At 37.0% G+C, this 27,949-nt stretch overlaps 1 protein-coding gene across 1 annotated transcript; it reads right to left on the minus strand.

Moving 5' to 3' along the window:
- Positions 1 to 38: 38 nt before the first annotated feature.
- On the minus strand, positions 39 to 27,949 carry LOC127622830 (GMP synthase [glutamine-hydrolyzing]-like). Its single transcript, XM_052096933.1, has 16 exons — positions 27,796 to 27,949; positions 25,351 to 25,529; positions 23,424 to 23,538; positions 23,108 to 23,205; positions 22,870 to 22,973; positions 20,947 to 21,140; positions 20,099 to 20,264; positions 17,569 to 17,720; positions 17,073 to 17,246; positions 14,171 to 14,276; positions 13,605 to 13,720; positions 13,301 to 13,426; positions 7,995 to 8,110; positions 6,677 to 6,807; positions 4,133 to 4,305; positions 39 to 1,900 (listed from the first exon to the last, which is right to left on the minus strand). The coding sequence occupies exons 1-16, from the start codon at positions 27,820 to 27,822 to the stop codon at positions 1,799 to 1,801; spliced, it is 2,079 nt and encodes a 692-aa protein (XP_051952893.1). The 5' UTR covers positions 27,823 to 27,949; the 3' UTR covers positions 39 to 1,798.

Raw genomic sequence — 27,949 nt, forward strand, 5'->3', positions numbered from 1 at the left:
CACATAAACCAAATGCTTTTTTAATGTATATAATCTATAATGAGAAACAAATCTGAACATGGAGTCCTTTATTAAAGCTCAGTTTGCATTGTACAAATATCAGTTTCAAACTGCATGCGGTGGCTTGGTCTGAGGCACAATACTTAGATAAAACAGCATTTTTAGACAAAAAAGGGGAGGGGGGGTGATAGAGATCAACATATATTTGCATAAATTAAACTGAATATCGTAATATTGCAGTTTACCCACTAGAAATGTAATTGTTAGTTGTACTTTAATAGACAGGTAAAATATAAACATGAGAACAAAAACACATTAAGAATGAGATTTGCAATGAAGACGAGAGAGGTTCATCTTGCATTGAATTTTTTTGCATTGTGACAACAGAGGGTTTTGAAACGAAAGCTTTAAAGACAATAAATACCAAGCATGTTTTTCATATCACAACAAATTCTTAACATCATACATTAGACCTAGGGCTGGACATGGATCTCGATTTGCACAAACAAATCCCTTTCTCTATGTTTTGTATACAAGAACACGCTTCTATTAAAGGAGTGGAATATTAACGAGGCCACACTCACAGGACTCCTACATTGACACTAACTCATGGTCCAAATTCTGTTAAGCTCAAACTGGCTCAAAAGGACTTGACCTATTCAGAGGGGTGTTACCCCATAGGTAAAGAGTCCCGTCAATCACCTACTCTTCCTTTGTAATAATCTCTTTTCATTTGCCTTTGGAAACACTATTGCTCTACCAAGCACGAGAAAATACAAAGGCCTTTATTGGTGAAATTAAGAACACTGATGTCTTACTCATCTATAAGACCAGCCCAGGCAAACTCAACCTTGATGTTGGTGTAAAATGCAGACATCAATAATTACATCTTGTTTTCAATAAAAATGTCAATAATCATTTTCTTGAAAAGAGAGAGGAAAAGAATGCAGCATAAAATAAGTTTCACATCCCGGAAAAACAAAACAAGATGAAGATAATACAGGCACAAATTCCAGAAGGCCTCCTAAGTTTGGCGTCTCATTCACAGCAAAACTTCTGTGTTAAAACGGCAATAACGAAATACAGTCATCTAATCTCTCAGTCTGAACTCATCTGTATTTGGCAAATAAAGTCAAATAAAACATTAATTGGTCACGTTTCAATGGGTGTGCACGCTACAACTGCTAGTCTTCACCTGCCACTTCTGTAGAAAAGTTCAGGAAAGAAATCATAACCAAAAATCAACACTGAATGAGCCGGTTTGGTGAGAAAAAAAAGCTAAAAGAAGGCAGAGAGCAGCAACACTTTGAAGTTCATCCTTGATGCAGAACCATTTTTATATAAAAAAATAATAATTGTGTTGGTGTCATGCTGCACCTGGACAATCAGCTGCCCTAATATGACCTTAGACCTTCAATAGCTACAATAGAGATTTTGGAGTGACCTGTCACAATGCATTAAACACAGAGAGCTGAAAAAAAAAATATCCTCATCATTATCAATGATGAGGATAATAATAACAATAATAACAGTAATACTAATATTACACCAACCCCAGAAAATGAGGCAGAACTGAAGTACTTGAGTCAGTTTTGCACCAATCACAGTACAGCCTGACATTGTAGGGAATGTTCCGGTCTCAATGGGACAATGACAGGACAGCGTGCCTAAAGGGGGGCGGGGCAGTTCGCAGGAGTGGAGAAAAGGGGGTTGGAGGGGAATGTAGCAGTACTGGGTAAGAGGGAGGTAGAAGAGGAGGTGACAAGGATAAGTCAGAAGGGATGAATAGTCCTCTGCTCTACTCCCACTCAGTGGTCCCCGGTGGTTTGGATGTCAGGTCATACATCACCCTTGAGATGCCTGGGATTTTCTTGATTTCGTTGACCATTTTGAGAACCACCTGTGGCCAGAGAGCATGAGTTAGTGCATGGAAATGAATGGAGGAGCATGATATCGATGGTTGACATACTTTATCTGGAAAAATCTAATTATTATTGATACCAAGAGTGGAATTACAGCTGATAAGTTCATAATTAATGGGGAGGGGGGTGTTGATCCACTGCACATTGGGACACTAATGAGAAAATAAGCCATTGACTTCAATGTTACACATTATTTAAAGTTATAGATCACTCAAAAATAAAAAGTCTCACATCATTTACTCACCCTTGTGCCATCCCAGATGTGTATGCCTTTGGTTTATCTGCTGAACTCAAATTAAGATTTTTAGAATAATTTCTCAGCACTTTTGGTCCATAAAATGCAAGTGAATGAGTGTCAAAACTTTGAAGCTCCAAAAATCACAAGTCAGCATAAAAATAATCGATAAGACTCCAGTGGTTAACTACTTCTTGTGTTTTTAATGGTTCACATTCTTAATGCATACCTCCACCTACATTTATCAGAATGTCAACCAGAAAAAGACTTCAATATTGATCTGTTTCTCATCCACACCTCATATCACTTCTGAAGATATGGATTTAACCACTGGAGTTGCATGGATTACTGTTATTTTTGCCTTTATGTGATTTATGTCAAACTTTTGGCACCCATTCACTTGCATTGTATGGACCTACAGAGCTGAAATATTCTTCTAAAAATCATCATTTGTGTTTTGCAGAAGAAAAAGTCATGCAGAGGAAAATTCTCTCATTATTAACTCACCCTCATGATATCCCAGGTGTATGACTTCACAACACATTTGAAGAAAAATATCTTTGCTCAGTAGGTCTTTAAAATGCAACTGGATGGAGATTTCTCTTTTGAAGCTCCAAAAATCACAGACAGTCAGCATAAATGTCATCGATACGACTCCAGCAGTTAAATGAATGTCTTCTAAAGTGCTCACTTTTGGTGTGAAAAAAGATAAGTACTTTTTAACTATAATCAAACGCTTCCAGTAAGCTTCACGCAAGGTTTGAGTCCAAGCGGTCTCTTGTGTGATGTATTTGTGTTGTCATGATACAGAGGTAATTTCACAATCTCCTACTCCTAGCTACTGTACAGCGTTCCTCCTCACTTATAAACAGCGCTGCTCTTCCGGCTGTGACGCAAGTGCCTCGGTTCTTGTGTGTATCAAGCACCAAAGAGATTGTTTCACATGCATACCGCTGCTGAAAGGAAGCATGATTTAGAGTTTATAAAAGTACTTAAATATTTTTCTTTAAAAGTGATTGTCGCTTTAGAAGACATTAATTTAGCAACTGGTGTCGTATTGATGATGTTTATGCTGACTGTCTGTGATCTTTGAAGCTTCAAAAGAGAAATCACCATCCACATCCAGATATTTTTCTTCAAATTTGATCTGCTGAAGAAAGAAAGATATACACACCTGGGATATTCATGAGTGTGAGTAAATAATAAAATAATCTTCATTTTTGGGTGACCTATTCCTATAAAACCGAAGTATGTAATTTCTACGGCTCTAGTGCCAACGAACAGAATTGCAAAAAAAAAAAAATAACATTAAAACAGCTTTCCAAATACGCCCCTTATCTGCAATTGTTCAAACTGTCAGGGTCTAAACGAGTCCCTCAAAAACAAAAAACAGGAATTTTTATAGTGACAATAAGACACCATGTTTACAGATTTCCAGAAAATAAACCTATGTATGGTTTAATTACATTTGTTTCTGCATATTAAGCTGGAGTAGAAGAAAGCATTTTAAGACCAAAAACTTTACATTATTAACCACTTAAGAGACTTCAGAAGAAGAGACTTAAGACATGACAATGGTAAGGTTGGGCTTGGAACAATGAGCACAAGGAGCAAGGTTTTACAGGAATTCTTTTTGGAGTGAACAGTTCACTGCAATGGAATTAATTTGTGTAAGGAACAGCCCTGGCCAGTGCTCTGACTACTGAATTACCAAGATTATTTAGACACAGTGTTTTTAGCCAACTAGCTTGTCCAGTCGCTCTATGAGGACTATTTCAAGATCTCCACACTATGTTGTGTTTGAGCTCATTTTATTCAGGATCATCAAATCATCATACTTCAAGTAACAATATGGCATTTTCCATTGTATGTTTATGTTTCATGAATGGATGAATCTTTCATGAAGAATAAGTGAACTATTTATGACTTCACGTGATAAGTGGATGGATTTATGGATGGAGGATCGGGTTCTCACCTCTTCAGGGATTTGGTTGTCTGGAGTAGCAGCGATACCAGTCATGAAGTCACTGGTGATGAAGGTTCTGATGACGACAGATCGTCTGCAGGACGGCTGCTTTTGTAGCTGGTCGCGATCGAAGTGCAGTGGGGTGAGGATGATTGGCATCTGACTGATCTTACCAGAGTAGCCTGAGAATGATGCAGAACATGACACACGTTAATCAGGCCCAAGCAAAATCTCACTGAAGTCGGTAAATAAATAAATAACTATGCTCCAAACATCGGCTAAAGCTAATTGTTGTCAGCTATTAAGGACTATTCGCACAGTGAACAAATATGTGCGGTGTACAACACTTGTACAAGACAATGCATTCTAGGACCTATTTAAAAGAAGAACTGACATTTGTTTTCTTCCTATAGTTGTGGAGCTGGAGTAACAAACAAGTACAGCTAAAAGAAATGATATTATAACTTCTAGATATTAATATACCTAACCCCAATTTTGGGGAAAGAAACTGGTTAATATATATACAGTAGTATGCTTAGGACTATGTTATAACAACAGCTGTAATATTATTACTAACAGTACACCTCTCCTTTCAATACATTTATATGATGCTCTCATTCCATTTTATTTTTATTGTACTATTCCAGTGACATATTTGTTTACACTTTAGAAATGGTTGTATTTTTCATTAAATGCAGTAAATAATGAACTATCAGACCATTATTTCATATTTCAAATAAGCCTTGGTCAGCGGTTTGCTTCTCTTTTAATTTTTCATTGTCCTTTATTCAGTTGTTGTGAACTCAAGTTAATCAAGACAACATAAACCTTATTCATGCTAGCGCCCATTGATGGAATGACAACGAGGCTGTGAGGGACAGACTTAGTCTCTTCAATGGCGCAGGCATACAGCGGTATAAAGCTCCTAGATCACATCTGATTTTACACAACTCATGTTGCCTGGAGTTCTTTGTATACTGAATGTTCTTGGACAGATATTTTATAAATTTTTTGTCCGTTGTACGATCCAAAAACACTTTAAACTGCAGTACATCCCATTGAAGACACTGTAAGTCTGTCCCGCACAGACTCGTTGTCATTCCTATTCAAAATCAAAGATGGCACTAGCGTGAATCAAAGTCAACAAAGTGGCATTCAACTTATCACAAATTATAGTCAGGATATTATTGATGTAAAAAACAGCACCATCACAAAAATAAATTTTTTATCAAATCTAGACAGGCCCCATTTCCAGCGGCCATCACTCCAAAACCTTATCCTAGAGTAATCATGATAAATTGTTAATTTGGTACTAGAAAATCACTTGCCATTATATCAAACACAGTTGAAAGCTATTTGGTTAATTATATGAAGCTTAACATTGTTTTGTGTTTGTTTTTGAGTTGCCACAGTATGCAATATAATGGCATGTCTTAGGGTCAATATTAGGTTAAAAAAGAAACTGCTTTCTCTAGAAACTCATCAGTCAATCATTGTTTTGAGGAACGAAGTCTATACAATGCTTGAAAAACTGAAGATTTCATACAAAGGTGTACACGACAGTCTTCAAAAACAAAGGACAACTGGCTCTAACAAGGACAGAGATGTGGAAGTCCCAGATACAACTAAACAAGAGGATAAGTGCATCAGAGACCCTAGTTTGAGAAATAGACACCTCACATGTCCTCAGCTGACAGCTTCATTGAATTCTACCCACTCAAACCCAATTTCATGTACAACAGTAAAGAGAAAACTCAGTGGGGTGCAGGTCTTATGGGAAGAATTGCAAAGAAAAAAACACTTTTGAAACAGAAAAACAAAAAGAAAAGTTTAGAGTGTGCAAAGAAACAAACATATAATTGGAAAAGAGTGTTATGGATCTAAATCCCATTGAGCTTTTGTGGGATCAGCTGGACTGTAAGGTGCGTGAGAAGTCCCCAACAAGACAGCCACATCTATGGCAAGTGCTACAGGAAGTGTGGGGTGAAATGTCACCTGAGTATCTGGACAAACTGACAGCTAGAATGCCAAGGATCTGCAAAGCTGTCATTGCTGCACGTGGAAGATTTTTTTGATGAGAAATTTCCGTAGTAGTTTAAGTTATTCTGATTTTGTATGTTTTTTTTTTTTTTCAAATTTTAATAGTACTTTTTGACATTATTAATGTCCTGACAATAAATTGTGATCAGTTGAATGCCACTTTGGTGAATAAAACTAACAATTTCTTTCCATAAGAGCAAAATCTGTACATTATTCCATATTTTGGTCTCCAGTGTACATGTTCTACAATCTTTTCAACAAAAAGAACACATAACATTTACAAAGTTAAAACTAAAAACAACAAATATAAACAACAAATCAAAGTCTTACCACAGTAAAAACAACACATGCTCTGCCTTTAACATGGCGTTTAACCAGATTTTTCCTCTGAGACATAACTGTGGTTAAAATGTTTACTCAGCTCTTCAAGTAGCCATAGCTGTGGTAGGAATGTTTACGTGCATAAAGGTTATGACAACAAGTAAGCAGACAGAGCAAGCAGTCAGCTCTTACCAGACTCCCTCAAAATGGAGTGTGCTACAAAGTCTGCCTGTCTTAGTGTGCTCAGTACACCAGTGGTCAGGAAGGTGGGTGTGATGTCAGTGGGCGGCTCCTTTACGTATGTCCCAAAGACGTAAACAACTCTGCAGAGGAGGAGATGAATGAAGGACACAAAAAAACAGGAGACCATTATTTAAATATTTATTCAAATATAGGATATAATAAACAAACATTAAAGAATTATTCCATTGGTGTTTCATGGATGAAAAATAATAGAACAAAGGAGATCACAGGCAGAATGTCTGAGCTGCAGTTTCCCATACAAGGAAAGTGGGTGGAAACTGCCCAGGACAAATTGCATGATAAAAGTAATATAAAAGTAAACCAAATAACTTGTGTTGAATATTCCAAGTCTTCTAAAGGCATACATTAGCTTTGTGTGAGGAACAGACAGAAATCTAAGTTGCTGTTAATCTCTTTTTGTGTTTTGCAGAAAAACAAGACAATTATACAGGGTTGGAACAATACAATTTCCATTTTGGGGTAAACAATTAATTTTCAGGATAAAAGACATGGAAAAACTGAGTAAAAGAAATTGTTAAGCCAAAAATGTAAAGTTGCTTATCATTTACTCAACTTTATGTCATCCCAGATGTGCATGGCTTTCTTTCTTCTGCTGAACTCAAACTGAGATTTTTAGAAGAATATCTCAGTTCTGTTGGTCCTTACAATGCAAGCCAACATGGTCCAAAACTTTGAAGCTCAAAAAAGCACAAAAGGCAGCATAAAATTAATCCATATGACTCCAGTGGTTAAATCCATGTCATCAGAAGCGATATGATAGGTGTGGGTGAGAAACAGATCAATACTCATGTCCTTTTTACAGTAAATTCTCAGTAGGTGGTGATATGCACAAACCATAAGAATCGGAAAAACAAAAAAGAAAGAAGAGGAACTCTTAGGAGAGAAGAGTGCTTTGAAGAGTTGTTTGAAAGTGAAGAGATTTATTTACAAAAATAAATTACATATTGATCTGTTTCTTACCAATCACATCTCTTCTAAAGACATGTATTTAACCAATGGATTAGTTTGGATTACTTTTATGCTGCCTTTTGTGCTTTCTGGAGCTTAAAATTTTTGGACTCTGTTGACTTGCATTGTAAGGACCTACAGAGCTGAAATATTCTTCTAAAAATCTTTGTGTAAAGCAGGAGAAAGAAAGTCACACATCTGGGATGAGTAAATTATGAGAGAATTTTGGGTGGACTATCCCTTTAACATGGTTGGTGGGAAGTGGGCTGGTGGGAAAGTGATGATCTAATGATATTACCTGTTGATGGCGTGACAGATCCGAGGGATGAGTCTGGCCAGGAACATCAGTGAATCCCAGTGAGGAGCCTCTTTACTGCTCACGCCACAAACGTAACTGTATGACCGAGAGTCACCCTGTACAAACGGGAACATATGGAATCAGTAAGATCATGTTCTACCCCCAACACTCTCCTGAAGTTGCATCTAGGGAAAGCTAAAAATATTCATTGTAATTACATCTTGATAAAGTGTAAAGTCTATCTTAGGTCTGTGGTGAACCTGTACACTAGGGCTGGGTATCGCAGACTACTAGTTTGCTTCACTTTTATACAACAGTTAGCTTCAGCCCTCCAATCTGGGTAAACGAAAAGCCCAATTATTGTATGAACACTACTGTATGCCCTACTGTACGTCATTCTCTTGGAGAGCACACCAACTGTTAAACAGGTAACAGTTAAATGCACTAAATATCTTACATAGATATTTAGATACAGATAAATAACAGCACACAGTCCTCCTGCATGTCAGAATGTCCCAGCTTAGAGTCTAGAGACTGTGGTACTGTAATTTTAGCACAGTGTGGAATAGCAGTAGACCGTCTGTAAGAGGAACACCCAGCCATGCATCACCCAGCAATGCGGTGAGACATTGACTGACTCTGTCTGGACGTGTTCTGTCTAATGGCTTCATCTCACATAATTGAACCAGCCTTCTCTGGCTGATCATAAACCTGTCTATAAATACAAACCCCATGCGACTCGCAAATGGCAGCAATAGCAACATGGAGAAACGATTAGTCTGTATACATACTTTACAGCAGCTCCTTAACATTTTCAACAAATGGACTTCCAAACAACTCCAAAGAACTGATATTAATAGATATTACATAAAAACACAAACACCGACACTAACCGTGTGTGTGTGTGAAATATTATGTGTGTTTAAGGCTAACCATAGAAATGTGACTGTAGGGGAAAAAAACAGGTCAGAGAATGAATGGAGCAAAGCAGCCAGACAAATAATTCGAGTAGTTCATCATCTTGGAAACAGTATAAATGAAACGTGGAACAGGTGAGCACTGAGCAGTCACACTAATTTAACAATTAAAAGGGAAAATAAGGAAAAATGTGAGTAGAGGACAACTGGTAGGCTGTTCGCTTCATTAAGGACCATTTGCTTTACTACATTCTTAAAAGGAATGGTTTACCCAAAAATTAAGATCCTCTCATCGTTTACTCGCACTCATGCCATCCCAAATGTGTATGACTTTCTTTCCTCTGCTGAGCACAAGTGAAGATTTTTAGAAGAATTTCTCAGCTCTTTAGCTCCATACAATGTAAGTGAATGGGTGCCAAAATTTTTAAGCTCCACAATCCACATAAGGGCAACATAAAGTACTCCAGACGACTCTGGTGGTGATAGTGATATTATAAGTGTGGGTGAAAAAAAAGAGATCAATCTTGAAGTCCTTTTATACTATAAATTCTCCTCCCTGAGCAGTCAACCTCCTATTTCACTTTTACATTCTCCTTCTGTTTTTTTTTTTTATTTGTATGATTCACGGTCTTCTTGCATATCGCCCCCTACTGGGCAGGGAGGAGAACTGATGATAAAAATGTCTAAAATATTGATCCGTTTCTCACCAACCTCTACTGTATCATATAGTATCTGAACACATTAATTTAATCACTGAAGTCCTATAGATTACTTTTATACCCCCTTTATGTGGATTTTGGAGCTTCAAATTTTTGGTGAGAAAAAGAGCTGATATATATATATATATACACAGTACTGTGCAAAAGTCTTAGGCTTAGTTTTAGGCACATAAGGTGTTTCACGAAAGCATTTGTCTTAAAGATGATTATTTATATCTTCAGCTTTAGTGTGTCAATAGGTAATATAAATGTTAGACTCACAAACATTACTTTTGCAAATAGAAAATATTAGAATAGGAGAACAGGGAGCCCTGCAACAGATGTCATGGCCCCCACAAAGCCCCCCACTGAACATTGTGTCAGTCTGAGATTACATAAAGAGACAGAAGCAATTGAGACAGCCAAAATAGATAGAAGAACTGTGGTGAATTGTCCAAGACGCTTGGAACATCCTATCTTCCAAAAACCAAGAAAAAATGTGCCCAGGACTACCTAGGAGAATTGCTGCTGTTTTAAAGGCAAAGGTGGTCACACCAAATATTGATTTAGCTTTTTTTACATTTACTGGACTCTGTATGACATCAAGTGATAAATGAAAACTATATATGTCATTATTTTTTAATACATCCTCACTACGCAACATTTTTCACAAGTGCCTAAAACTTTTGCACAGTACTGTACACTCTAAACAACCTCTTAAACCCTGTGGGCCTGTGGGGAGGCGCTATATGGGAAGCCATTTTAACCCTTAATACGCTAAAATCCATGGATGCATAAGTCAGGCATATGTGGTATTATTTGAAAGCTTTGAATCTGAACTTTGCAGAGAACCCACTTTTGCATTTAGTTACACAAAATAACATAAAAAGGCCTGAATACATTTGTGTCGCAAATTATAATATAATTTTTTTTTTTTTGTGAGTAAATATAGTTTAGCAATTTTATGATTGTTACTATATTAAATTGTTGATATATAGGCATTGTATCGGCCACCCTGCTCTTGGGATATCAGCATCGGCCATCCAACCCCACATCAGTCGACCACTAAGAGAACCGTGAAATGTAACTGATACCACTACTGAAACTTTGGTACCATGACAACACTAGAAATGAGTGCAATCTCTGCACCACTAGTGGCACCAAATGGAATTGCAAAACTAATAAAAATTTCCAAACATATTTCCCTAGAGGCCCTTATTTACTTCTAGTCAAAGACATAATTTCGAACAAAATCTGGCCAAAACAAAGGTGTTCTTGTGTTTGTTTAAGTGGTTCAAAACAGCACAAACTATTTGGGAAAACGTCAAACCGGCTACTAAACATCTTCAGCCATTGAGCCACATCATTAGGGATGTGATTTGGAGCTTTTCCTACTTTGAGGCCAACAGCTAATTACATTCTTCAGTCAGTCAAGGTCGGTTAACATGAGCACACCATTCAGGTAGAGGTGTGCTGTGTGATTTTTTTTTATTTTAAGTAGCTTACAAAAATTAACCAAATACTCACACTCATAGGCGCCCATTCACTCTGTTGTTTGATATGCTGCTTCATTCAAGGAATATTCCAGGTTCAATACAAGTTAAGGTCAATCGACAGCATTTGTTGCATAATGTTGATTAACACATATTGAAAGGTTTAAAGGCAGAAATGTGAAGCTATTAATTATTCTTTTAAAAATTTTGTATTACGAGCTGATAAGTTGTTTAAATTGTTTTAACAGTCATTTTATGGTTTACAGAATTACATTTTCATGGCAACAAAGTTGTAAAATTTGTTATAACTTTGCAGAGAAAAGGTTAGTAAGTGATTTTAACACAATAAAATCATGTTTATACACATATTGTTTATATCTTGTGACTATAATTTTACAACAGTGAGTATTTTAACATTAAAAAATTGACCAAAATTGTTTGTTTTTTTAAGAAGAGGAGGAATGAGTCCAAATGAATTAATGTGGTAATCAACATTATGCCAGAAATGTTGTCGATTGAGCTTAACTTGTATTGAACCCAGAATATTACTTTCATGTGCTGTTTGCAGTCAAAAGCCATTCACGCATCTGCTTAAAGTGAGATCAGCCTATGATCTTCATTCTTTTGTCAGTATCCTGCTCATTTACACCTGTCTGACATACAGTTTTACATGAATATTTGCAGTACTATCGTCATGAAATACTACAACAGAGCGTAACATATTATAGCCATGTGTGAATGCTGAATGTAAACGTGACAAATTACACATTATCTCCTGAATATACACACACACACACACACACACACACACACACACACACACACACACACACACACACACACACACACACACACACACACACACACGTGCATCTCCAAAAATCTGAATATCGTGGAAAGGTTTTTTTCCCCATAAAATAATTCAAAATTGGAAATTTCATATATTCTAGATTCATTACACATTAAGTGAAATATTTCAAGACTTTTTTGTTGAAATCTTGATGATTACAGCTTACAGCTAATGGAAATCTAAAATCCAGTATCTCACAAGATTAGAATAAAGAATTTATAATACAGAAATATCGACTAATTTATGCACTCAATACATGGTTGGAGCTCATTTTACACAAATTACTGCAAATAATTATTGCTCAGTGGTCCAAAGTATTTCTTTTCAGATGAAATTTAATTTTGCATTTCATTTGGTAATCAAGGTCCCAGAGTCTGGAGGAAGAAAGGAAAGGCACAGAATCCAAGTTCCTTGAAATCCAGTGGGAAGTTTCTACATTCAGTGATGATTTGGGGTGCCATGTCATCTGCTAGTGTTGGTCCACTCTGTTTTCTCATGTCAAGAGTCAATGCAGCACTCTAACAGGAGATTTTAGAGCACTTCATGCTTCCATCTGCCGACAAGCTTTATGGATATACTGATTTTCTTTTCCAGCAGAACTTGGCACCTGCCCACAGTGCAAAAACTACTAGTAAATGGTTTGCTGACTATGGAATTACTGTGCTTGATTTGCCAGCCAACTCGCCTAACCTGAACCCCATAGAGAATCTTTGCGGTATTGTCAAGAGGAAAATGAGAGACACCAAACCCAACAATAGAGACGAGTTGAAGGCTGCCATCAAAGCAACCTGGGCTTCCATAACACCTCAGACAGGCTGATTGCCTCCATGCCACACAACATTGATGCAGTAGTTAGTGAAAAAGGAGCTCTGACCAAGTATTGAGTGCAAAAATGTACATACTTTTCAGAAGGTCGACATTTCTGTATTATAAATTCTTTATTCTAATATTTTAATACTGGATTTTTGCTGTAAGCCATAAACATCAAGATTAAAACAAAAGAAGGCTTGAAATATTTCACGATGTGTAATGAATCTAGAATATAGGAAAGTTGCACTTTTCCACAATATTCAAATTTTTGGAGATGCACCTGTATGTATGTATAATATATATATATATATATATATTCTTTTAAATCACTAGAATGGTTAAAATAACATCTTTAATTATCTCATGTGAGTTCTGCTCATAGAATGAGGCATGATGTTAAAGATAAACACATTTTAACGTCATATTAGTTTCACATGTTAATGTTTTACAGGGAGTCCTCTTATAATAATTATCTGCCTGATACTACCTACATCATGTCCAAATGTTAAATGGAGCAAGGGGAGATTAGGAAGCTCACCTGGACTCCAACAGTTTTTATTGGCAGCAGAAAGGCATATAGTGAATGAAGGCTGGTGATCTGCATCAGTTTCTCTTCCTCCTCGTCTGATATGCAGGACTTCACTCTCTGAAGAAGGGTATGTGGCTGAATGGAACAACATCAAAAAGATTGAGATTTTACAGAATGTCATTTATTATCCACTAGGTACTATGAGATTCAAGAATCTACTTTCAACTCAATCAATCAACGTACTGACTTATATAGAGAATAAATGTCAGCGCCAATAATTCAGCCAACAAGACAACTCAGTTTAAACACACACCTTTTTGACACTGGCAGAGAAGTCTGTGATGATTTTCAGGATATTACTGATTTCAGCAAAGTCTTTACAGATATAAGGCTCATCAGCACAGATCACTCTAATGGCTAGGCCTGGACCTACAACACACATTACAAACACAATTACACATAAGTGTAATGGGTGAGCACATACTTGTGAACATGATTTACATCAAACATCAGACTGTTCTGTGGAACACAAAAGGAGACATTAGGCAGAATGGCTAATGCCCAAGTCACCATTTGCTTTAATTGTACATAAAAAAGGTGCAATGAAAATGAAAGGTGACTGAGGCCGTCAACATCTCTTATTGTGTTTAAATGGAGGAAATTAAGACAAATGGGCTTGGAACGACAAAAGGGTGAGTATATAACAACAGAATTGTAATTCTTGGGTAAACTTTCCCTTAAATCAAAGTGGTTATGCACAACAGGACCCAAAATACAATACCCAACAATTTATGTAATTACATTTTACTGCTTACTATTTGAATAACTATTCTTTAATTAGGCACAAAAGGGGGCTTTGAAACGCTTTAATGGTCTCACCAGGGAAGGGGTGTCGAGAGACGATCTCTTCAGGAAGCTCCAGCTCTCGACCTAGTGCTCTCACTTCATCCTTATGGAAATCTTTCAGTGGCTCAATTACTTTTCCCTGAAGGGCAACAAAGTAAGAAGAACCAGCAAATAACAGCTTGTAGAAGGCACAATTTAGTTTATCAAACATTAAAGAGGGAGAGACTCCCTACTGCGTGCCTCTATTCTGGTACACCACAGGGGGTTCTGAATACACTTCAGCCAAATGTGTTGTAAAACACTTTCACTGCTTGAATTCACATATATTGACAAAAGAAACATATCACAACTGTTTCTCAGTTTAGGTGTGTCAATGCTAAAATGAGAAATGTACATACTTTAGAAACATTACCTTAACAACAAAAACATAGAAAGCTATTTACAGCTACTCTATAATACATACAGAGCATCCGGAAAGTATTCACAGCGCTTCACTTTTTCCACATTTTGTTGTGTTACAGCCTTATTCCAAAATTGATTAAATTCATTATTTTCCTAAATATTCTACAAACAACACCCCATAATGACAACTTGAAAGAAGTTTGTTTGAAATCTTTGCAAATTAAAAAAAAATGGAAAAAAACAACAACAAAAAAATCACATGTACATAAGTATTCACAGCCTTTGCTCAATACTTTGTTGAAGCACCTTTGGCACCAATTACAGCCTCAAGTCTTTTTGAGTATGATGCTACAAGCTTGGCAAACCTATTTTTGGGCAGTTTCTCCCATTCTTCTTTGCAGGACCTCTCAAGCTCCATCAGGTTGGATGGGGAGCGACAGTGCACAGCTATTTTCTGATCTCTCCAGAGATGTTCATTCGAGTTCAAGTTGGGTTCTGGCTGGGCCACTCAAGGACATTCACAGAGTTGTCCCGTAGCCACTCCTTTGTTATCTTGGCTGTGTGCTTAGAGTCGTTGTCCTGTTGGAAGATGAACCGTCGCCCCAGTCTGAGTTCCAGAGCGCTCTGGAGCAGGTTTTCATCAAGGATGTCTCCGTACATTGCTGCATTCATCTTTCCCTCGATCCGGACTAGTCTCCCAGTTCCTGCCGCTGAAAAACATCCCCACAGCATGATGCTGCCACCACCATGCTTCACTGTAGGGATGGTATTGGCCAGGTGATGAGTGGTGCCTTGTTTCCTCCAGACACGACGCTTGCCATTCAGGCCAAAGAGTTCAATATTTTGTTTCTCATGGTCTGAGAGTCCTTCAGGTGCCTTTTGGCAAACTCCAGGCGGGCTGTCATGTGCCTTTTACTGAGGAGTGGCTTCTGTCTGGCCACTCTACCATACAGGCCTGATTGGTTGAGTGCTGCAGAGATGGTTGTTCTTCTGGAAGGTTCTCCTCTCACCACAGAGAAATGCTGGAGCTTTTGCAAATCTAAATTTGATTTAGATTATGGGGTATTGTTTGTAGAATTTTGAGGAAAATAATTAATTTAATCCATTTTGGAATTAGGCTGTAACATGAGAAAATGTGGAAAAAGTGCTGTGAATATTCCGAATGCACCGTACATAAATACAGCTGACACACACACACACACACACACTTAAAAGGCCACTAGAAAATGATCAGTTTCTCTGGATTTACAGGTATGTGTTTGATAATATACTGACAACATTTGTCATTGACAACATTGGATGCACCGATACCACTTTTTCTCTGCCGATACCGATCCTATACCATTGTTGTTGTTTTTTTGCATAGTCAGTTTAGAATATCTTTACATTATTGTGTGGAACTAACACCCACTTAATATGTAAATAAACACAAACCTCTAACTACACATTATTTCAATATAAATGTATAGCTTATTAAGAAACACTTTATTGTTAACTAGTATACTGGATAATGTAGCAGCACAATTAACACAAATTCTAGTATAAGTCAGTAGAAAAGAAGCCGTTTATTTTGCACAAATTATTCAACTTGTATCTGGACTTTAAAGATTCAGATCTCTTTTGTTGTTCAAATGAGTTATAAGATATCAGCTCACTTTTCATTCACAGTTATTTTTTGGAGCCCATTCAACTTAAATATTATTATACTTTGTAAACAAATAGTACTAATAATATATTATAATAGTAATATATCTCAATCATGCACCTTTAACTTTTAAACCCTCACACTTATATTTTGACATTCTGAACTCTCTAGGAAGTCCTGTAGTGTGTCTGATTGTAGGCAAGTTCATAGTAGTAGTAATTTGCTTCTTATTCAAATTCTGGTAAAAAAAAAAAAAAAAAAAAGCACCTCCAGTGCCATTCTAAATGCATATTATAAGTGAACCAATCTTTTGAGCATCTACATCTGAGATGTTATTCGTGAGTAGTGCTTAAATATCACATATAAATACATATATATATATATATATATATATATACATATATATATATATATATATATATATATATAATGAGCTGAATATAAATCCAGTGTTTGTACACTGGCTGTTAACAAATAGTATTCCACAGACTGATCCACACAACACGGGCGTGCATGAATTTGGGGGCGGAGCTTCTAAAAGGAGCACTGAAGGGAGGGGTGTTTGTTTGGCTGTTGATTTCAAATACCAACAGTTTACTTACTCCACCTTTAACTTGATTCAATAATCTCCATGTCATGTAATAATTTTGATTAAAATCTATAAATGATTGACAGCCCCAATAACTACTATTCTTTATAACTACTACTTTCCAAATTTTAGAATTGTAGTAAAGTCATCAAAACTTTGAAAGCTCAAAGTGTTCAACAAATCAAAACCATCTTATATTTTGGAAATAGGATTAGGACAAGCCGCAGGCAGGGCTTAAACCTGCATCATCCATCTAAGCACTGCAGATCAACATGAACTTAGTCGATAAATATATTTACCTCATCTCTGAGTTTTCGGATGAGCTCGGTGTCGTTGTGGTGTGTTTTGATAACTTCTGCCTTCCCGCTAGCAAGGTGAGAGGCGCTCTCAATCAGGTCTGGCCTGAGCGTACCCTGCGCCAGGTACACATCCTCTTGCTTCAGATTCATCTCTTCAATCACCTCATTGGCCACCTGAGAGAGACATCACATTAGAGCCCCACCATTCTGTTGCATACTTTCCCATTTTATATAGTCCCTCATTTTCTACACATCCTCTCAGATCGCTCCACAACTCAAGAGACTTTAATGCTCTATAATTGGTTTATTCTACAGGCAAAGTCTTGTTTGATGGGTACACAAGACAACTTAAGTCGAATCGATATTAAAGTCAGCTCCATTCTCTAACATCATTACAGGACCATCTGATAATAATGACGACATCAAGTCAGTTAACGCTAGAGGAGGATGTTAATGGTTCCAGCAGTCAGAGGCAGAGAATAGCAGAGCTACACACTTTTACAAATGTATCCCCAATGATCTTTCTCTTCTCCTCAGGATTTGTGGTCATGTTGAGTGTCTTGCTAATGCGTTTCCTAGGTGTGCGGTCCTCCTCTGATATTGGCAGGGTTGTTGTGCCATTGTAGAAGGTGTGTGCTGCATTTACCACTGTGAAGCAGAATGAGAGAGAAACACATTAAAGTGATAGTTCACACAAAACATTCTCTCATCATTTACACACCCTCATTCCATCCCAGATGTGTATGACTTTCTTCTGCAGAAAACAAACAACATTTTTTAGAATATCTCAGCTCTGTAGGTCAATACAATGCAAAAGAATGATGACCAGAACTTTGAAGCTCCACAAATCACATCAAGGCAGCAAAAAAGTAAAAAAAGTCTCCACTGGTTAAGTCTATATCTTCATAAGGGATATGATAGGTTTGGTTGAGAAATGGATCATTACTTTAGTCCTTTTTAACTATAAATGGTCACTTTCACTTTCAGTATGTGAAAATATATGAAAGTGAAGATTTGTAGTAACAAAAGTACTAAAATACTGATCTGTTTCTCACCCACACCAGTCATATTGCTTCTGAAGTTAAAGACTTAAACACTGGAGTCTTATGGATTACTTTTATGCAGCCTTTATGTGATCTTTGAAGCTTCAGGTTGGAGTTGGTGTTCTGGTCAACATTCACTTGCATTGTATGGACCTACAGAGATTTCCTCCAAAAATCTTTGCGTGTTCAGTAGAAGAATGGAAGTCATACACATCTGGGATGGCATGAGCGTTTTATGAATTTATGAAAATTATGAATTTTAAGTTTTGGGTGAACTATTCCATTCAAGTTCACACACTGATTGTTATTTTACTTCATAATAACGGTTAAGCAGCTTCAGAAAATATTCAGATCAAAGACCACAGGGAAAACATTGAAAGACACTTCAATGACGAGTCAGAATAGTATTTGTTCCGATCCATTGATTAATGTATTAAATATTACATCAAAATGCACTTGATATATGACAATGGCTACATTTACATGCACACCAATACTCCAATTATTGTAATAATCAGAGTATAATGAATAATTAGATTAAGATGTTTACATGATTTGGGCAAATCTCTTCAATCCAGTTTACATGCTACTTGCCAATACTCAGATTATTTGCTGATAAATTTGATATTGAAATGCTTTTTTATAAAATCATATTACATATTACATCTTGCAAATATGTATCGTTAAATACAGCTTGGCGTAAGGAAAATTAGTCAGTCAGTTCATGAGTCTTTTAGAACAATTTGTTAAAAGAACCAGTTAATAGGAGTCATTTTCGACTACACTGGATGCGCTCTGTTTTGAAACAATAAAAAGAATCGGTTCATAACAGTCATTTGTTTGTCGGATTACACTGGTTGCTATGTCTGTTTGTGTCACCAAAAATAATCTTTTCATGAAGGCCGAAACATACTTCATGCAAGTACGCAAACGCAGACGCGAGTGCTTGGCCAATGCGTGGTCTTGTTGTACATACATTACGTGCACTCTTGCATTGCTCTGGTGGTAAAAAGGTCATATATTTTTCGAAAAGGTTCAACTGAAATTGCTGCCCGACAGTTGTTGTGTTCTGCCCGCGAGGACAAACTCATTTGAAAGACTTACTTGCCATTCTTTTGCAGTATACAATGTTTTTTATCTCATTAACATTCAATTTAGACAGCAAACAGACATTCACAACTTGGGAAAATATGTTTTCTTTTGACGTGGGGCTGTAGATTCTGCAGTTGGGAGCACCACTGCTGGAGAACAGTGTATGAAACTGCAGTTTCTGCTGTTTCACATGAAGCCGAGTAGCGCAGCTTTTGTTTCATGTTCTTGAACCTGTGCTTGAGCGTAACATCATCCGTCTGCACTCACACTTTGGTCAGAGTGGAAGAAATGTGATTAAAGTGTTTACATGACAGTATAAAGCCATTAAAATAGGAGTACTCCATATATCTTAATGCAGTTATCATTACTCTGAATTTTAGCATAATCGTAATATCACAATCGCAATATTCTGTTTACATGAGCAACAGTTTAATCGCATTGTAATCACATTATGAGGGTGCATGTAAATGTAGCCAATGACTTGAGAAATTGGCTAGGTTGAGTATCAATCCCCACATAGTAAAGAAGGGGAAACAAAACTTGATAAAGGTTATCCCAAATTATATATTTGATTTTTAAATAAGCAACAAAACTTTATTAATACAAATTTAAATAATAATAAAATATTTTAAAATAAAAAAAATAAAAAATGATATCTCCAATATCAGTGTGGTATAACCAATGCCATTTTGATGTCACGTGACAAGAACATTATAAAATAGGAATTTGTGTTTTGTATATGGTATGTTTTTGAAACCAACATGAATATAAACATTTTCTTTCTAACAACTTGGCACATAAACTACATTTTAAAAGATTTTTCCTTTTTCATCTCAGACATCTTTATTTATTTTTAACCAAAGTACCATAAGGAACCTTTCTGAATGTTACCTTTGAGATTGATGCCGAGTTTAGTCAACGCTTCCTCAACACTCTGACTCTCTCTCTTTCTCATAAAGCCATTATCGATGTGAACAGCAATAATTTGTTCCTGATTCAAGGCTTTATTCAGCAGGGCTGTACACACAGTGGAATCTACACCACCACTCAATAACACCTGCACATGTACATACAAACACAGCACAGTGATCCTGGTTTAGTAAAGAGTTATATTGGACTATAAACACAAACAAGACATCAAATAAACACAAATGTTCAAACACACAGAGTAAACAGTACACAGAGTAAACAGTACACAGGGCATAGCTTAGGGAGGGGGACCGTGTTTAATACATAATAATGATAAATCCAATATAACCCTTTGATCATTCTCTAGCGAGAAGGCCCACTTTGCAAAAGCTTAAGGAGACTATCACCTTGCTTTAGGAAAGAGCACAGAGTAATTTGAATTTTTAATTACTCTCTCACACACACACACACACACACACACACACAATATCCCACCCAAGCACTGCCTGGAGCAACAGCAATTAATAGGAAAATTAGACAAATAATAGTATTATGGTAATAACCAACAAAGTCCTTTGTAGATCAAGGCAGACCTATGTTTTTATTCAGTATCCTTTGGTCCTTTAATTGGACAATGATTGACATTAAATTGATCAATGATTAATGAAAACCAAAAGGAGATGATTAGCAGAACTTTAGCTTCAGCCACCATTCACATTCATTGTATGGAAAAATAACACAGAGAATTCAGTCAGTCATATGGATTTAGGACATTTTATTTTTGGGTGAACCATCCCTTTAAATGGCAGGTGTAGGTATACCGTACTCACAAGCACTTTGGATTGGTCGACCTTCTCTTTGATCTCCCTGATGCAGGACAGTTGACGGTTCTGTACGGTAAAATTACTGCTGCAGCCGGCAATCTCAAACAGGAAATTGCGGAGCATGTCCATCCCTCTCTCGGTCAGATCCACCTCTGGATGAAACTGAGTCCCGTACAGTTTTTTCTGTTCATTAGCAATGCCTGAGACAGTGATGGAGACAGAAAATTCCTTAAACCACAAAACTTTTTGTATTTTTGGAACATGGAACATCTGCCTAGGAAAGGGGCGTTAAAGACAGGATCATTTTGCTGAGCTCTGATTTGCCTACGATTTCAGGCTTTTGTCGGCGATCACCACAAAATCGCCGGCGAGCGAAAATCGGGCTTAAAATCGTGTAGTGTAAACTCGGCATAAGGTGTATTCCTAAAATTCTAATTTGAGCTACAGCAGAACAGGTAAACAGTTTAATTTGTTGTGTTGCAAGTTAAAGCTTGTGTCTTAAGAGTTTACATGTGGCATTCAGCACATTCTTTTCAGCTGAAGCTGGATCTGTAGGTAACACCACTGTTCAAGGGAAACAGTGTTAATTTTCCCACTCTAAAGTTTGTCTGAGTTGCTCAAAATGATATACACCGATCAGCCACAACATTAAAACCACCTCCTTAATATTGTGTTTTAGGTCCCCATTGTAGGTCCCCCTCATGCTGCCAAAACAGCTATTCTTCTCACCACAATTGTACAGAGCGGTTATATGTGTGACCGTAGACTCTCTCAGTTCGAACCATTCTGGCCATTCTCTGTTGACCTCTCTCATCAATAAGGCGTTTTCATTGGCAGAACTGTAGCTCACTAGATATTTTATGTTTTTGGCACCATTCAGAGTAAATTCTAGAGACTGTTGTATGTGAAAATCCCAAGAGATCAGCAGTTACAGAAATACTCAAACCAGCCTGTCTGGCACCAACAATCATCCATGCAAATATCTAATAAGCCAATCATGTGGCACCAGTGCAGTGCATAATTCATGCAGATACAGGTCAGGAGCTTCAGTTAATCTTCACATCAACCATCAGAATGGGGGAAAAAAGTGATCTCAGTGATTTTGACAATGGAATGAATGTTGGTGCCAGATGGGTTGGTTTGCTTATTTCTGTAACTGCTGATCTTCTGGGTTTTTCACACACAACAGTCTCTAGAATTTACTCAGTTGGTATTGTATAACTTTTCTGCTACAATAAATATTATAATCTAAAAACTGTATTTTTAGTTTCCTCAGATTGCTTTTGTTTTATGTTAGATCTTGTTAGAATCTTTTAAACCATTAAGTATGAGATATACACAAAAACAGAAGAAATCAGGACCAAATACTTTTTTTCACAGCACTGTACATAACTAGTTCTGGATTTCTAGAAACAAGAAAAATTCCTGACTTAAAAATATAAATAATCTAATGTTTAGGAACTTTGCGTTGTAGGGATGTACATGCAGATTTCAGATATAAAATTTGTAACTGAATGACTAACGTTTACTCAATGAAAATTTCCAATTAATTCAATAGGGACATTTGAATGTTTGGGAATAGAAATATGGCAGCGTAGTGGCTTCACTGTTATGACATCATGAGCAATTCAGTTCTATATTATTTATCAGTGGTTGCTCAAGGCAATTATGCTTATAATATATATACTATTACTATTTAAAAAGAGCCATTTATTTTTCAGCGGTGTTCATATTTGGTCTTTGGGAGATTAATAAAGCTAAAGTTACACAGTCAAGAGCAGAGAGTGGTTTTCTGTCAATGTTGTTTTGAGTAATATTCCATAATTACCCATTTTTAAATGTATCTGTAATCTAAATGCTGGAAAGAAATTTGTAAATGCATGCAAAAGGTGACATTTTGGTCTAATTTTGTCCAATCATTTGTTCTACCTGCAATAATGTTGCCAGACTGGGAGACAACTTTGAATCCATCTGCTACTTTGTCGACACTGTCTCCATGTGTCAGCAGAACGGGTTCCTCCTTCTGCAATCCCCTGCAAACAAGAGTGTTTGGGCCAAAAAAACTCAGCTCTCAATTACTCATCTTCATTGTGGAACTTTAGGTAGTTAATGCAATGCATGTATGAAACACGGTGAATTGACACAATCAGGGGAGGGGGACTTCTACCTGAAAAGAGAACATGAGTTGTCCAACGTAATGTTGAAAACACCATCCTCCCTCACACTCTTTCTGTGCACCGTGCCTCCAAAAACTTTATTCATCATCTAAGAAATGCAAACACAGTTAGTGTTATGACAGATTATGTTTTAGATAGAGGATTTGTTATGGAGAGAGATTATAATGGGCACTAACATCTTTTTAGAACTGATGGGTTTCATTCAATGAAAAATGTCAGAACCAAAACCATTACATGTCAATGGTAGTTGCAAATAAATGTGAAATGCAAACATGCTGTTGAGCTACAAAACCAAGCATCTCTCACCTGCATTCCATAGCAGATTCCGAGAACTGGTTTTCCGATGGTAAATATGGCTGGGTCAAACCAAGGTGCATCCTCAGCATAGACAGAGTTTGGCCCTCCAGATATAATAATGGCCCTAACATTAGAGACAATAACTTAATATACAAAATACAAACCATTAAACAACAGTTAGTTCATGTCTTCTAATTTAATCAGCCAAATGGTGCTGCAAGAGTGCTGATATTTAGTAACACATCAACATGTCTGTGAATACATGCAGTGGTCGACCACTGATATTCACTACAACAGCCCTCTTCCTTATTTGATATTGCTTAAGACACGATCACTTTTGGTGCGAAAAAAAGATTAATGTATCTCTTTAGAAGACATTAATTTAACCACTGGAATCTTATCAATGACATTTATGCTGACTGCTTGTGATTTTGAGCTTCAAAAGAGAAACTGCCATTCACTAGCATTTTAAGGTCCTACTGAGCTATGATATTTTTATATTTTTCTTAAAATGTGTTCTGGTGAAGGAAAAAGTCATACACACCTGGGATATCATGCGGCTGAGAAAATAATGGGACAACTACCCCTTTCAATATATATATATATATATAGACCAAAATACACAAACAAAAATAAAAATGTTAACATCTCAAGAGGCTAAAAAAGACAAAGAGCCTTGTCTTGAATCACTGAGATAAAGTTCTTAAAGGGATAGTTCACCCAAAAATTTAAATTCTTTCATCATTTACTCACCATCATGTCATCCCAATGTGTATGACTTTCTGTCTTCAGCAGTATACAAAGATTTTTAGAAATATATCTCAGCTTTGTTGGTCCTTACAATGCACCTGAATAGTTATCAGAACTTTGTAGCTCCAAGAATCACATAAAGGAAACAGAAGTAATCCATATGACTCCAATGGTTAAATCCATATCTTCAGAAGTGATATAATAGGTGTGGATGAGAAACAAATACAATTGTAAATTGTTTTTTTTTTACTCCAAATCTGAATTTCACATCTGAAAGTCACATGTGGTGCCTGTTAAGTTTCAATTTCACATCTGAAATTGAAAGTTAAAGTGGATATTTTTAGAATAAAAAGGACTAAAAAATTCTGTTTCTCAGAATACCCACACCTATTATATAGTTTCTGAATATTTAGATTTAAATATGGATTATGTTTAGGTTTACTTTATATGATTTTTGGAGCTACAAATGTCTGTTCACCATTCACTTGCATTGTATGGACTTACAGCAGAGATATTTTTCTAATAATCTTAGTTTGTGTTCTGCTGAAGAATGACATACAGATCTGGAATGGCATGAGGGTGAGTAAATGATGAAAGAATTTAAATTTTTGGGTGAACTATCCCTTTAAGCAATGGCCAGAAAATGTGAGACAGTCACATTCTCTCAATGCTCTTGGAAAATACAACAGCTTCCTTTTATGTCCTCGCAGGTGGGATGCACAACACTCGCCAAACTCACACAGTGTTCTCTCAAGAAAAAACTAACAAAACAAACCAACTCACCTGCTTAACATCACCACTAGTGTTTCGCAAATGTCTAGATTTAAAATAGCTTGAGATTTCAGAAAACTTTACACAGATTTCAAACTAATACATTACATTTTAACTATTACAATCCAATGGATCTTTTTCCAAATGAAAGACAAAGTTCAAAGATTCAAACATGTACAACTACGCAACCTATTCAAAGCAATGAAGTTTCATCTTTCAAATGTTTTATGCTTTTAAAGGAGAGGGTCTTTGACTCACAAAGAGTTAGTTATTAATGCCTTTTGAATAACATGTCAAATATTTCTACGTTGCAATTCACTTTGGCTTCCCTGGCACTTTTTTAACAAGGGAAATTTCTTATAAACAGCTCATTATGAATGAAAACATAAGCAAGACTTGGCTCAGATGGGCTCACCTGAAACCCTGCTCTCTGATGGCGAAGGCCGGTGTCTCCAAAGGGAGAATCTCAGACTGGACAAAAAGCTCTCGTACACGCCTGTCAATCACCTTCCCATACTGCGCACCTGCATCCAGGATCACCACGGCACCCTCATAGGACAATAAACAATCTTTAGGCTCTCCGACGATATCCAGCTAGACACACAAAAACACAATGAAGCACACAAACCTCTAAATTCCCAGAGTTAAGCATGTTAAATGTCACTAACTGAATTTGTGATGCATTTAAAGGCGTGTGTGCATGTGACCGGAGACTGCAGATGTGCCGTTTCTGATCAGTGCAATCACATGAATCCCCAGGAGGTGATAGGTGTCCCAAGTAATGCACATAACAGGTACTACCATAACTAACCATACTGTCTTTGTGTAGACTAAAACGTATACATTTTAATGTAGTCATTCCTAAATAATAATAGACAGACACAGATAGATAGATAATTGCATTTATTTTTCTGGTCTGCAAATTGCAAAAAGAGTCTCTGTATCTTTATCTTATACTTTAATGCTGGGTTTTCAAACATTTTGGCATGAAGGAAGGACCCCAAATATGTTGATCCCCTTGCGAAGGACTGCCTTCCTAAAATGTAAAACCATTGATTAATTTTAATGTATAAAGTCCCATTTAAACTGTATGAGAAAAATAGTGTGATATTATACATACAACATGTTGATTTTTAAATTAAAGGGCACCTATTATGGAATTTTGAAAATTACCTTTCATGTAGTGTGTAACATAGATTTAAGTGAACAAAAACATCCAGCAAAATTTTATATATGAAAGTTCACTGTAAAAAAAGTTATTGTCTCTCAAAAGTAGGAGTCGACTCTGAGTCAATGTAATGAATCGTTTTTCCAACGAGTCATTTTCCTTTTCATTGTGACGTCAAGACGAAAAATTATAAAATTGGCCGCGCCCACTCATTGAGCGCGCAGACACCAGGGAAAACTTGAAAACATCATTTTGACAACAAGACGCTGTGTTCTGAAGTGCATATCAAAAGCGACCTTTTTTTCACTGCCCAGGGACGAGCATGTGAAGAATCAGTGGCTAGAGTTTATATTTACAACTATACCACACAAATATAGCCCGAACCTTGTGCTGTGTTCGCGTCATTTTAATGACGATTGCTTTACGAACATAGCCAAATCATGGCCATATCAAACACCAAGCAGAGTACATGGTAAAGTGGGGCTAACTTGCTTTTTAAGGCTAATTTTATTTTTATTTTTTCTCCAATAGGGTAAAATATAATTCATATTAATGAAACAACATAATATGTGTTTCATTAATATGAATTATATTAATGAAACACATGATGAAGGATGTTTGATTTGATAAAATAAATTAAATATAAAGTTGTGGTGGTTGGGAGCTTTTACCCCACATTTGGGGCCCTGCAGAGAGGGGGGAAACAGGCCCCCTGGGGGTACAGGGCAAGTGATAGTACAAAATGTGTCACCATATGCAAAAAATAAAAAAAGACTTTTGAGCAACATACAAGCAAATAAATATTTAAAATCACAAGGGTAATGTTTCAAGTACGCTATTCTGTCAACAAAAAAAATATTATTATATCCCATCTTTAGATCTGCAAGTGCCATAGCGAACTGAACCCCACGTGGTATGTGAAAGCAGGAAAGTCGTCTCGTATAGTATAAAAGCCAACAAAAAATGGCACAAGTCAGTTAATGGGCAAGTTGTGCAAAATTATCTAGAAGTCATTTAAATTGCAAAGAAAACACACACACACACACACACACACACACACCTACCTACAACAAGCAGGACCCCATATCCACTGAGAACATGCACTGGCTCTCACAACATCTACAGCTGATAACAGCATGTAAACACACAGACCAACTTTTCAGTTTGCCCTGGTTACAAATGTACATAGGAAATATACTTTGTTACTCCATAAAACTTGTCAGTGTTTCGCGGGTGGCTGTTCGTTTCAGCCATAGCTCGGAAACCTCACTAGCAATGGAGGCTCATGTCACATTCAGTGTGCTGCTAACTAGCATTAGCTTAGCCTCATGGACAGTCCTCGCGAGCCCGGCTCAGTGCACGGGCTTGTTTCTCACGGCTGCTCTACGCGATATGATCTTCTAACCAAGCCAGGGGCAACGAATACACTCACTATATCACACACACTACACAATAAGATAAGGCAGGTGGAGTGCTGTAGGCATGCACAGACAGCATAACATTTTAATCATACCAATTATGTTTTAATAAAGGTACAACAACCAAACACCAAAAGCAATGCACGCTATAAGTTTCTCGGTCAGAAAGGCCGCGCGTGAACTGTGACTACCGGAGGCGAGTACCGGCGATACGGACAGAACATGCTCTTACACAGAGTTTCGGATCTGTGCGTGCTTAGGCCGGTGTACTGACCTTGCTATCCCCGTTACTAAGCGCCATGGATGTGAGATGTGGAGCGGACACTCCTGTCTTGCTGCCGAGAGTGTGACTCAGTGTCTCAGCGAGTTCTTCTCCGTCTCTTCCGTGTGCTTGCCGACAGTGTCACCCACTCTTACGCTCACTACTA

This window comes from Xyrauchen texanus, chromosome 29 (genome assembly GCF_025860055.1).
Source record: "Xyrauchen texanus isolate HMW12.3.18 chromosome 29, RBS_HiC_50CHRs, whole genome shotgun sequence".
NCBI classification, from domain to species: Eukaryota; Metazoa; Chordata; class Actinopteri; order Cypriniformes; family Catostomidae; genus Xyrauchen; species Xyrauchen texanus.